Source organism: Acinonyx jubatus, chromosome D3 (assembly GCF_027475565.1).
Source record: "Acinonyx jubatus isolate Ajub_Pintada_27869175 chromosome D3, VMU_Ajub_asm_v1.0, whole genome shotgun sequence".
NCBI lineage: Eukaryota > Metazoa > Chordata > Mammalia > Carnivora > Felidae > Acinonyx > Acinonyx jubatus.
Genome location: NC_069392.1, coordinates 26,086,595 through 26,098,956, shown reverse-complemented (window position 1 = coordinate 26,098,956; position 12,362 = coordinate 26,086,595). Strand labels below are relative to the sequence as shown.

The 12,362-nt window shown below is 44.1% G+C and overlaps 1 protein-coding gene across 5 annotated transcripts in view; it reads left to right on the top strand.

The window, feature by feature from the left end:
- GRK3 (G protein-coupled receptor kinase 3) overlaps positions 1 to 12,362 on the top strand; it is a 130,848-nt gene that overhangs the window by 84,536 nt on the left and 33,950 nt on the right. For 4 of the 5 annotated variants that reach the window (XM_053206506.1, XM_053206505.1, XM_027050858.2 and 1 more), the window contains 3 exons: positions 1,634 to 1,733; positions 9,191 to 9,269; positions 10,873 to 11,003. In XM_053206506.1, coding sequence (XP_053062481.1) covers positions 1,634 to 1,733; positions 9,191 to 9,269; positions 10,873 to 11,003 — 310 coding nt within the window. The remainder of the gene's footprint in view (positions 1 to 1,633; positions 1,734 to 9,190; positions 9,270 to 10,872; positions 11,004 to 12,362) is intronic. The other variant, XM_053206507.1, reaches the window with a different exon arrangement.

Here is a 12,362-nt window from a genome sequence, read left to right as displayed (position 1 = left end):
CATGGGCCATCCCTTTTCATTTTGTTGGTTGCCAGTGTTTGAGTCTTGCCCTCTGCACTCTTGCAAAATCTTGACCACTGCTGAAATCACAGTTCCTAAAAGCTAAATACTACACACACTACTGCAACACACAGTAGCAACTAAACAACAATATGTCCAAAGTTTTATTTTCACCAAATTTATTCACATCCCTCTACTTCATGTTCTCATTTAACTGGAACTTCTATTTGTGTAATGGTATTAATATCTTAATTATTGCTTAATTTTTTAAGCTTTATTTTGATTTAAAATTTTTTAAAGAAACTTTTATTTTATTTTATTTTATTTTATTTTATTTTATTTTATTTTATTTTATTTTATTTTATTTATTTTTGAGAGAGAGTAAGTGCATGAGGGAGAAGCAGAGAGGGAGGGAGAAGCAGAGAGGGAGGGAGATGGAGAATCCCAAGCAGGCCCTGCACCCAGCATGGAGCTGAAAGCAGGGCTTGATCTCACAAACCATAAGATCATGACCTGAGCCAAAATCAAGAGGCTGATGGATGCTTAACCGACTGAGCCACCCTGGCGCCCCTGATACCTTTTTATTTCGAATTTTATTTTTGACACCTAATTTTAGGTTTACAGAAAGGGTTCAAAAACACACCCAGTATCTCTGTCTTACGTTACTATGGAACATTTGTCCTAACAAATGAACTAATATACATTATTATTCACTGAAGTTTCTACTTTTTTGGGGTTTTTTTACTTTACTTTAAAAAAAATTTTTTTTAATGTTCATTTATCTGTGAGAGACAGAGAGAGAGCATGAGCAGAGGAGGGGCAGAGAGAGAGGGAGACACAGAATCTGAAACAGGCTCCGAGCTGTCAGCACAGAGCCCGATGCGGGGCTCGAACCCACAAACTGTGAGCATAAGTCGGACGCTTAACCGTCTGAGCCACCCAGGCGCCCCTTTACTTTTTTACTTTACTCTTTACCCAATGGCCTTTTGTGTTAACCAGATCCCGTGTTACATTTAAGTCCTCTCGTCCCCTTAGGCTCCTTTAGACTGTGTAGTTTCTTGGACTCTCCTTGTTTCTGATGGGCTGTGCTGCTTTGAGGACCCGTGGCCAGGTGTATTGTTTGATGTCTTCCAGTTTAGACATGCTCCTCCTGGTTATACTGGGGCTGTGGGCTTTTGGAAGGAAGACCCCAGTGGCAGAACACCATTCTCATCGCGTCCTATCATGGGTGCCCATCGTCAACATGACTCCTCACTGTTGATGCTGACCTTGACCGCCTACTTGAGGTCGCGTTTGTCAGGCTTCTCCACCATAACGTCACTGTCCCCTCTCTTCCACACTGTCCTTTTGGAAAGGAGCTTACTGTGTGCCGTCCCCACCCAAGGAGTGAGGAGGGACGCTCCACGTTGAAATGTTTTCTTAATGCGTGCAAAATTTAAAAAATACATTTTTTTATAAATATTTCTTTTTTATAATTTTTTTCTTTTTTTTTGCATGACAGTCAGCAAGTACCATTTTGCTTCTTTCAAACATTTCCCGAGTCTTTAGAAACTTTCCCCAGTACGACATGGATCGTTTAAAGCAGCTTGGATTCTTTCCAGCGCAGCTCTTTCAATAACATTTATGTTTCCAGGTACGCAATGAAATGCCTGGATAAGAAGAGGATCAAGATGAAACAAGGAGAAACATTAGCCTTAAATGAGAGGATTATGTTGTCTCTTGTGAGCACAGGGGTGAGTATTCCGTTTGGAGCACTGCTTGCTCTGGTCTTTGCTGGTTGCTCGGTTTTCCAGATCGAGACAATTTATTTAAAATGCAGGCATTCTTTCCCGGCAAATTATGCAGCCAGCCAGTTTTCGGGTGAGTGAGCGTTTATAGCAGGGAAAAGCAGCACTAAGTTAATATAAATAGTGTAGAATCCGCATATTATCTCTGTTTAATTTGGGAGTTGGAAAAGTGCTAGCAACCATCATTATGCACACCCACGACGTCTCCCTTTAGTGGCTGTTTTATGACTTTCCTCTCTGCGGAACGTGGTTGCCGAGATGGCAGGAAATAATCGCGGCAACGGCAACGAAATCACTTGAGTCTAGTTAAGAACTGAGTGCATGACGGAGGACTGACCCAGAGAAGCTGGAGTACAAGGAAAGTCTTGTCCTTTGTAAACAGATAGAGAGGAAGCATCTTGGGTTACTCAAGTCCGAATTGCTCTTGGGGCTGTGTGCCATCAGGAGAAGGTGGCTCTGTCTTCGCGGCCCTTGCTGCTTTTCACCTGCTGCTGTGGACTTCGGTCATTTCCATTTCCAAAATGGTGTTTCCACCTGTTGGACAGTTTATTTGTCCATCAGCCTAGCATTTTTAGCTCAGCCTGTGTCAAAAACTTCTGCCCCGTGACTTCTTGCAAAACAGGATCCCATTCTGGCCGTTTTTGCGGTGAACGGTATGAACCTTGGCGTTTCTGTATTTGAACAGATGGGTATGAAGACACCCAGAAAAACTCAGTGTCCCAGAAACCTGGGCAGTCCTGCGTGTGCCAGAGGGCCTGCCATCCAGCGTGCAGAGGGGGTCAGGGACTCAGGGTCTCCAAGGGAAGGCAGGAAATGAGGGTGGAGTGGTCAGACGCATGCTGAGTGCCTCCCCCTGTGAATTTAAAGCTAATCACCAAGCCAAGAAGGTTTATATGCAGTGAGATATATTGGGGAGGGTGTGGCCTCCCAATAGCCTAGCTGGTTTCTAAACAGGCTCATTCTCACCCAAAGGATAAAGGAATCAGGCTTTAATGGTGAATCAAAGAACCCTTTTCGACTAGTAAGCAAGGAACCCGACACCCGGAGGGGTTAATTTCCTTAGCCAGAGTCTATGGACCCTCTGACTAGTGTTCCTGTCTTACGATCACCTTCTAAGCTCTGTGTTTTTTGGTTAGCACCTATATTTAATGTATTGTGGTTTATGTTTTCCTGGGGTTCGTTTGAAGCAGTTTCAGAAAGGTTATGTGCTACCGAAGTAAAGGATTCTCATAATTTGGCTCAACCATAATAAAAAAAGAACACTGTAGCTATAAATAATCTCTAACTATGTGCCTCTGCCTCCTAACATCTGGACATTGAGCATTTCAAGTAAGAGTCGTGTTGGGTGCATGACCGCGTTTGCACCTACTTGGAACCGAAGCTGAGCAGCTCACACACTGTTGGAATCAGTAAGAATGGCATTGGTTTCTAGTTTCTATTGGAAATGTCATCGCCTTAAATTTCAAACATGGGTGTGCCCTTACTGCAGATTTTAAGTGGTAATTAAAATATTAATTTTTCATGAGCCATCTCCACACCTTGCATGTTTATTCTCGAGAAGGCCTGTGGGGAAAACGTTGGGAGTGTTGAAGAAATATACATACAGTTTTCACATAGCATTTTTATAGTTACTTTTTTCAGGCGAGGGGGAATATGGTTATGTAGATGTATCGGTCATTCTTCACCCATCTTAACCCTCTACGGGAAGAAATAAAAAATTGGTCTACTACTTTGAGCCGATTTAAAAGAATTATTTATATTTTTAATTCAAATATCAAGCCTTTTTGTTTGGTTTCATTTTTTGGGAATTAAAGGTTGATGTTTTTTACTTATCAATACATAATTTAACCAAAAGTGCTGTAACAACACTATTTGGAATTTTTTCCTTTTTTGCTAATCAAAGGCCACTTGTTCTGGTTCTTTAATCATCTTTAAGTTAAAATCACCTCACTAGGCTACACTTAAGATCAGCCTGTTGGCGTGGACTGGACTGCCATCCCTCATTACAGTTTTCCTTTTATTGGGAGGGTTTTTTTGTTTGTTTGCTTGTTTTTCCTTCCAATTTCAAGTTGAGTGTTTCTTCCCCCAACCTTTCAAAGAGACAGTGGCAGTACCATTCCCAGTTTGATTCTAGAATAGTAAAAGGGTAATCTTTAGGATTAAGAACTAGGATAAGTATGTCCACAGGTGAGAATGTCCATAGCTGAGAAAGAACAGTCAGCACCTTCATTAAACAGTCACATAGTGTCCTCCGAAGTGTCATTCATTCCTTGAAACACGTTTCCGTGCCTAGATCATGCCAGGCATTCTCCCGCAGGATGGAGGGTCCCAAACTGTGACTTTGGTCCCTGCTCTTTTAGAGCTACACAGAATGAGGGAAGGTGGTAGTGTTCGCATGATCTCAGAAATGTATAAATAATCAGGACACCTCTAGAAGGTGCCCGGTGCTCAGGAGGCACTTAGCAGGGAGGAGGTGACAAGGGATAGTCCTCAGAGGTCACAGGAGGTGTCAGTGCTTGTCTGGGTCCTGGGCACTTCAGGAGGCTTTGCAGACTTTGGAGAAGGTCAGCTGAGCTGGGGTCTCGAGTGGTGCGTGCATAGCTCCAGATGAAGTTGGAGTGGAGAGGGAGACCGACAGGCCAGGCCAGCCTGTAAAGAGCTTTCTAGGCCAATACTGAGGATTTAAAAAAGGAAAAAAAATCTTTTAGCAATTGGAGACAAAGTGTTTTAAGCAGGAAGTTAACAGAAGCCTCCTCCTGACTGCAAGGTGGAGAATTTTCTTGAAGAAATACTTCGTGCTGTATTTTATCACAGTTTTGCAGAGTTCCTGCAAAAATACAAGCTGTTTTGCTCGGTACCGGTAGGAAATCAAAGAAGACAGTTCCTTGCTGAGGGTCTACCTCTACGAGGCCCTTTAGTTCTTACTGCCTTTAATTTGTAATCAAGGCAGAACATCTTAACCATAATGATGTTCACAACTGTATCAGCCCCATCGCCGAACTGCCATTTTTTCACACTGGTCGATATTTGGTGCTTTGCGTCTCGAGCTTCCCACGAGACCTGGTGTGGTATCTGCCCAGCACCTGAGAGGTGACGGATTGCAGTCAGCACACAGATAACTGAATCGCATCCCTTTAACTGAGCTCTTACTTCACTTTGCCACAGAAGCCCAGCCTTTGTGAGCAGCGTAAGTAACATAGAACCCTGGAGAGGGTCAGGAGACTGGGGGTTGAAATCCTGGCTGGCTACCACATTTCTTTGTGACCTCAGGCAAGTCATTTCCCCTTTTTAGGGCCTTAGTTTCTTTATTTTAAAAATAAACACGCAGGACCAGGTGATTTTTTTTTTTTTTAAAGAGCCCTTCCTGTTCAGAAAGCCTGTGATGCTAAATCTACAGTTCATGTCCCTTCTTAATAACATATGATCTTAAGTGAACCTATTTTGTTTGCCTTTTGCCATTTCCTTGGGGCTACCATTAGAAGGATCATATCCCATTGTGTTCAGAAATACCCCTTCGAAGGGCCCACCGTCTCCTTGGTGGAGTGAGTACAGATGCCCTCTGGAGCTGGGAAGGACTCTGGCCTCACTAAGTTCTGGGTCCACCCGCCTCTCCGCTCTACAGATGAATTGCTCATCGGATCAGGAACCAGAGTGTGTGGGGAACCCCGTTCAGGAAGGAGCAGAATGAGCCATCTTCAGCAGGCTATTAAAAAGGTGGTTCCCTCAGGGCTTCCAAGTGGGAGGGTGCCCCCCACCTCCAGGAAGGCCACATGGCTTTTAACAGAAAAAGGAAAGCACTTTCATTTTGCCTGTTTAAAGCAAAATCAGCCTTGAAATCAGTAATCACTAATACCATCTCAACGGTGTTTTAAGGCAAACTAGGTAATCACAAAATGAAATTTGTAGTTCATTCCGGAAGATACATGGAAATTGTATTCAAGTTCATGAACCTCTGGTATAGAAAGGAGTCAGATGTATCAGTATGCCCTTAATACAGAGGTTTGGATGATGCAGATTCAGTGTATAGATTATTCTGTTGAAACCTGACTATTGTCTGTAGAATTTAATGATTTTTTTGTTTCTGTTAAGAAAGTGGATATAGATGTGGGGTGTTTTTTTGGCCAGTTTCTATTTTAATCAGTTGAGTGGTGAGTATACAGTGTATATAAAGAATCTAAATGGACCCAGTTATAGATCTGGCTTAGCACTGAGGAGTTTTCACAAGGGAACACAAGCATGTATCCAGCACTCAGATCAAGGGATAGAAAGTTAGTCGTATTCCTTGGGGCACCTGGGTGGCTCAGTCGGTTGAGCATCCAACTTCGGCTCCAGTCGTGATCTTGCCGTTTGTGAGTTTGAGCCCTGCGTCGGGCTCACTGCTGTCGGTGCAGAACCTGCCTTCAGATCCTCTGTCCCTAATCTCTCTCTCTCTCTCTCTCTCTCTCTCTCTCTCTCTCTCTCTGCCCCTCCCCGCTTATGCTCTCTCTCAAAAATAAACATTAAAAATAATAAATAAATAAATAAATAAATAAATAAATAAATAAATAAAATAAAATAAAGTTACTCATATTCCTGAAGTCTTGTGCCTCTTCCAGTCACCTACCCCGCGCCCAGGTTAACTACTACCCAGATATCTAACACTGTCATTTAATTTGGCTTTGCCTGTGTTTGAACTTGGTATACATGTGCCCTCTCTCATCTGGCTTCTCTCACTCAGCGTGGCTTGTGAGATTCACCTGCACCATCGCACGTGGCCATGGTACATTCTGCGGCTACGTAGCAGAGGTCTGCAACCTGCGTATGGCCGACGGACCAGATCTAGCTTGTGGCCTTTTTTTCTGTAGAGCCCATGGACTGGCAATGGGTTTTCCATTCCTGAGGCATTGTACGGAAAATAAACAAAGGATATGTGACAGAGGTGGCCTGGAGCCTGCAAAACCGAAAATAATTCGTGTCTAGCCCCTTGTACACAAACTTGCTGACCCTTGCCGTGTAGCATTCCCCCGCATAAAGTGACCGCGGTTCACGCATCTGTTCTAATACCGGTAGACATCCGGGTTACTTTCCGCTTGGGGCTCCTTTGAACAGTGCTGCGAGGAGCATTCTCTTGCAGTTCTCTTAGTGCACGTTGGGTACAGGCTGCTGTGAGGTGTGCAGCTGGCGGTGGAAATGCTGACGCCTGGGGCTTGCAGACGGGGCCCAGTTTCGGCAGATGGCCCCGACCAGCTGCCAGAGCGGTTGTTGGCACCATGCGCTCCTGGGTGCCGTGTGTAGGGGTTCCGTTTACACCCTGTCTTTCCAGCCACTTGGCCTTGGTGGTCTTTTTGATTTTGCCCATTCTCTTGGGGTTTAGCGATAACACATTGTGAGGACACATCTCCTTGGTGACCGCTGATGCCCAGCACCTGTTCATCTCGGCTTGTGAGCCATTCGATGACCCTCCTATGTTTAGTGCCTTTATTGATTTGTTGGCTGGTTTATTCATTTATATTGTTATTATTACTCCTACTATTGCCGTTTTTTGCCACTGCTCTGTTGGGTCGTTTGCCTTTTCCTTTATTGATTTATGAGAGCTCTTTATATATTCTAAGTATGAGTCCTTTCTGCGTGTATGGATTGCAGATATCTTTTCCTATTCTGTGACTTGCCTTTTTACTCTCTTGATAGTGTTTTCTGAAGGCCAGAAGTTCTTGATTTTATTTTTGTCCAGTTTAGCAGTACTTCCACCATTAGTGCTTTTGGGTGGCCTGAGAAATCTTTACTTACCCTAGGATCACAAAGATACTCTCTTTTGCTTTCCTCTAGAAGATTTATTGTTTTCCCTTCGGATCTTTGTCTTCCTGAAGTTGACTTCAGTGTGTGGTGTGAGGTAGGGGTGGGCGTTCACATTCTGTTGTACAAATATCCATTTGTTCCAGCATATCACGGAAGGGCCATCCTTTCCCCCCACCCTGTTGTGTCACTTTATCACAAATCAGTTGACCATTTGTGTGTGAGTCTATGTCAGGATTCTCTCTGCTGTTCTGTTGGTCTGTCTGTTCTTGGGCTACTACCACACTGTCTGATTTACTGTTGCTTTATAATAACTTTTGGGGCATGTGAGTGGCTCAGTCAGTTAAGTTTCAGACTTTGGCTCAGGCCACGATCTCACAGTTCTTGGGTTCGAGCCCCGCATCCAGCTCTGCGCTGACAGCTCAGAGCCTGGAACCTGCTTCGGATTCTGTGTCCCCCTCGCTCTCTGCCCCACCCTTGCTCACACTCTATCTCTCTCTCTCTCTCTGTCTCTCTCTCTCTCAAAAATAAACATTAAAACTATATATATTTATATATATTATGTATATTTATATATAATATACATAAATATATGTAAATATATAAATATATAAAAATATATATATATTTATATATAATATATAAAACATAAATATACATATAAAGATATAGATATATATAATATATATAAAATAATTCATATATATATATATACACACACACACACACACACACACACACAATAAGTCTTAATATCTAGCACTATGACTTTTCTGGCTTTTTCTTCTAGAGTGAATTTTTCCTGTCTGTGCACATCTCCATATATATTTTGGAATCAGCTCGATTTTCACTTTAATTAAAATTGTAGCCGGGCGACTGGGTGGCTCAGTTGGTTGAGCATCCGATATTGGCTCAGGTCATGATCAAACTTCGTGAATTCGAGCCCCGCATTGGGCTCGCTGCTGTCAGCGCAGAGCCCGCTTCAGATCTTCTGTTCCCGCCTCTCTCTCCGTCCCTCCCCCACTCCCGCTTGCACTCTCTCTCTCGAGAATAAATAAAACATTAAAAATTTTTTTTTTAACTTGCATAGAATTTCTAGATTACTTTGGGGGAAAACTGACATCTTTACAATTGAATTATTCAGTCCCCGACTCTGATGTATTTTTCTACTTTGAAAGCTAGCTGCGTTCTCTTTTTATGCTCAGCGTCTCAAGACGGTAGTATAGATATTTCCTCCCACTGGGGTATGGTTCTTCCAACCTCAGAATCAGAGAGAGAAACGGATATTTGACTAGCCAGAACCAAAATGTAGAGCAACAGAGAGCCTGGCAGGGCAGCGATATCTTTCTGTAGAGTCTGGGTCCTTTGAAGAAGCTGCAGATAGAAGGGTCATGGTTGAGTTGGCGAGAGACAAGACCTTTGAATTCATCTCCACTCTGTCCGTGTGCATTTTGTCATGTAACCAGATCCGTTTTGGTGGGACGGTTAAGGTTCCTAAGGAGGGGTCTCTGCTCAACGCACAGGGCAGCGGCATGGACGAGAGCTGTGGATGCTCTCTGGTAGAAGATGTGCTACCCGGGACAGCTTTTGTTTTTCTGACAAACTGTGGCTTTTTTTTTTTTCCTCCCTAGGACTGCCCTTTCATTGTCTGTATGACCTATGCCTTCCATACTCCAGATAAACTATGCTTCATCTTGGATCTGATGAACGGTGAGCAACACGCAGGAAGTCTGAGTGCAGGGAGAGACTTGGCCGTGATGTGAGACCTCAGCACACCCTGATCTGCACACGCCGGCAGTTTGGGTCTCTGGGATAATTGGGTTTCCCCCCTAAATTTAAGGAAACCTTCTGCTCTTCAAGTTTCCATTGAAATTCATTTTAAATTCCCCTCTGCGCCCTCCCGGTTTCTCACCAGGAAGCTTGCACTTTCCGGAAGAGATTTTCACGAACGACGTAAACTTCATCTTCTGGAACGCAGCTGGCCTGGATCTTTAATTAGCTTGTTTCCTAACCCTCAACTTTTAGGAATGAAATGCCTCATAAGAACGTAGGCCAAAGATATATTAGGAAGCCGACTTTGAAGGACTGGCTGTGGGCCAGCCCGGCTTCTGGCTGGACGGACCAGCCGTCCATTGGTCTTGTAAGCTATGAGTGCCGACAAAGTTCTAGCTAAAAAAGTAGCTTTCTAATGCTACAGAGTGACACGGCATGTACTCAAAGCGTTTTCCGTAACAAGAGCTGACGTAAAAGGCATCCGGGACAACAAATGCACAGCTTCCTTTTTTGGAAGTTCATTTGAAGTTCGGTTACATTTGGAGGGTTTGACCCAAAGCCAGACCTATTCAACAGCGTGGAGGAATTTCACAGACGTTAATGGTGGGCCAAGAAGCCAGACACCATAGCACATATCCTGCGTGATTCCACGGTTAGCACTCTCAGAACGGTTAAGATGAACGGATGGTGGAAGGTCAGATTGAAGTCCCCTTGGCCTAACCAAGGGGCCAGGGGCTGAGGCATTGACAGGGAAGGGCACGGGGCCTCTGGGATCCTGCACATCTTACATCTTGACCTGCCAGTGGTTCTACAGGAACACGTGTGTGTGGAAGGGAAGGTGCTTACAAAAGCAGGGGCCATACAGTGGGCACACGTGAACTTTTCTAGATCAGTAGAAGCTATTCCTTGACAGCTTATGAGAACATTCCCTTATCCTGTTGGTGGCATTCTCTCACTGTGTAACTTGAGCCCATATGGGAATTGATTTTTTCCAAACGTTTTATTATGGAAAACTACAAGCACAGGGCAAAACTGAAGAAATTGTACGGGGAACACCCAAATCCCCACCTACCTGGATTTCACCAGTTACAATTTTACGGTTGCATCCGCTTTATCATCTGTCTCTCGGTATGATCGTTTTGTTTGTTTGCTCATTCATTTATTGTCCCCGGAGCCAGTTGCCAAGCCGGCTACTGGGTCAACCATGTCATGACCTGTTCATTAGACAGGAAGTTAGTGATCCAAGCAGGTTAGCTTGCGAGGGTACACGTGGGAGCTGGATTCCCAGTCTGCGAATGATGGCTTCGGCTTCGTTGTCTATTGCCGTGGCCACCCACCCCTGCATTTAAGTGTTAACAATGTATAAGCTTCCTCTGTACTCTGGAAAGTGTTTTGTCAGACTAGGCAAGTCAAAGACAGATATATACGAAGCAGGAGCCAAGTTTGCCTTTTTGTACTGGGTCCTAACGATTTACGATGACGTTTTTTGTTTCTTGCAAATTAACATGCTTTGCCTTGACCTGTCCTTCTCTGATTCCAGGGGGCGATTTGCACTATCACCTTTCCCAGCATGGGGTATTTTCTGAGAAGGAGATGCGGTTTTATGCCACCGAAATCATCCTGGGGCTGGAGCACATGCACAATCGGTTTGTTGTTTACAGAGATTTGAAGGTAAGGCAGTCTGGTTTCGGGACCTGTGCGGTAGGTATGGCGGTCACGGGTGTCCAGACGGTCCCTTCTCTTTCATAGGACCTGCCGTTTTCCTCATCTGAGCCCCGGGGAAGTCACCTCTGTGTGGTATCCATCTGTCCAGACCCTAAACCCTGTTCCAGGAACTCCCTTCCTTCCTAGTTGTCACTGTCCACCCCGTGTGTCCTACCCTGCCTGGTGCAACACACATACTAACTCAAAAGTTTTTCATTGGTTAATGAATGAAAAGCAAGCCAGGAGTTACTTGGTGTTGCTGATTTTACAATTAATTGTAACGCACTTAATGTTCACTAAGCAGCCAATTCGGCCATGGCTCTATGTTAGAACTCGTGATGTTCAAAACTGAACAAGCAAAGAACATGCATCTTCTGGGATTCATACACCGGTAAACTGAGGCGTAGAACGGCTGAGCCACAACTCCTCCGAGGCAGGGCCAATCAGCCTGCAGAACTTTCCCCCCGCAGGCCACTCTGAGAGTTTCACATTGTTTTAAGACTGTGTTCAAAATCACCAACAGATTTGTAGATCCTTGAACTGCAGAGCCCTAGACTGTTGGTGCCTGGGCTTCTCCACTCTCACTCTCCCTGGACTGGGAAGAAAAGGCAGTGAGTGCATTCCGAGTCTCCCCCTTCTGAACCACGGTGCTCGGTCCTGGGTTCTGCGTTTATGAGGGAGCGGGGGTTTTGCTCAGTGTGTCCATAGGGACACTTGTGGTGAGAAGACCGGGATAGAGACAAAAGAGACCTTGACAAATGATAGAAATGATCAGGCAGATACATAAATGGGCACATGATGACGCGAAGAAAAACGAGAGGAGAGACAGTCTCCCAAACAGAGAAAGCAGTCTGGGAGGACGTGTTTGCCTCCTCTTTCAGATTCCTTCTGGAACAGACCCAGGGCCACCGACTGAAATGTACAGCTTATGCTCCTTTTCTCTAAGTAGCTATGTTTTGATCGGCTGCCTTAGCTTTTTAAAGTTACCTTCTAAGAATCTAAAAGATGGTATTTTCTTTTTGAGCCTCTTGGCTTTTTTTTTTTTCTTCACAAAATGCTTTGTACAAGTTAAGGCTTTCTGCAAGGTTACAGAATTACTCCCTTAGTTTTCATCTGAGCATGAAGGAGACAAAAATATATTTTCATTGAATTAGAAATAATTAGGTAGTGGTTGGCACCTGACAGTTTGTTCCCCTGCTCTGTGAGTTTTGCAGGAGAATACAATACATGCTGAAGGCCCTTGAAGCCCTATTGTAATACATTTTAATTTAAATCTATAACCGGTCTCTAATCATCTCTATGCTGTATCTTGTTTTTGTTTTCGAA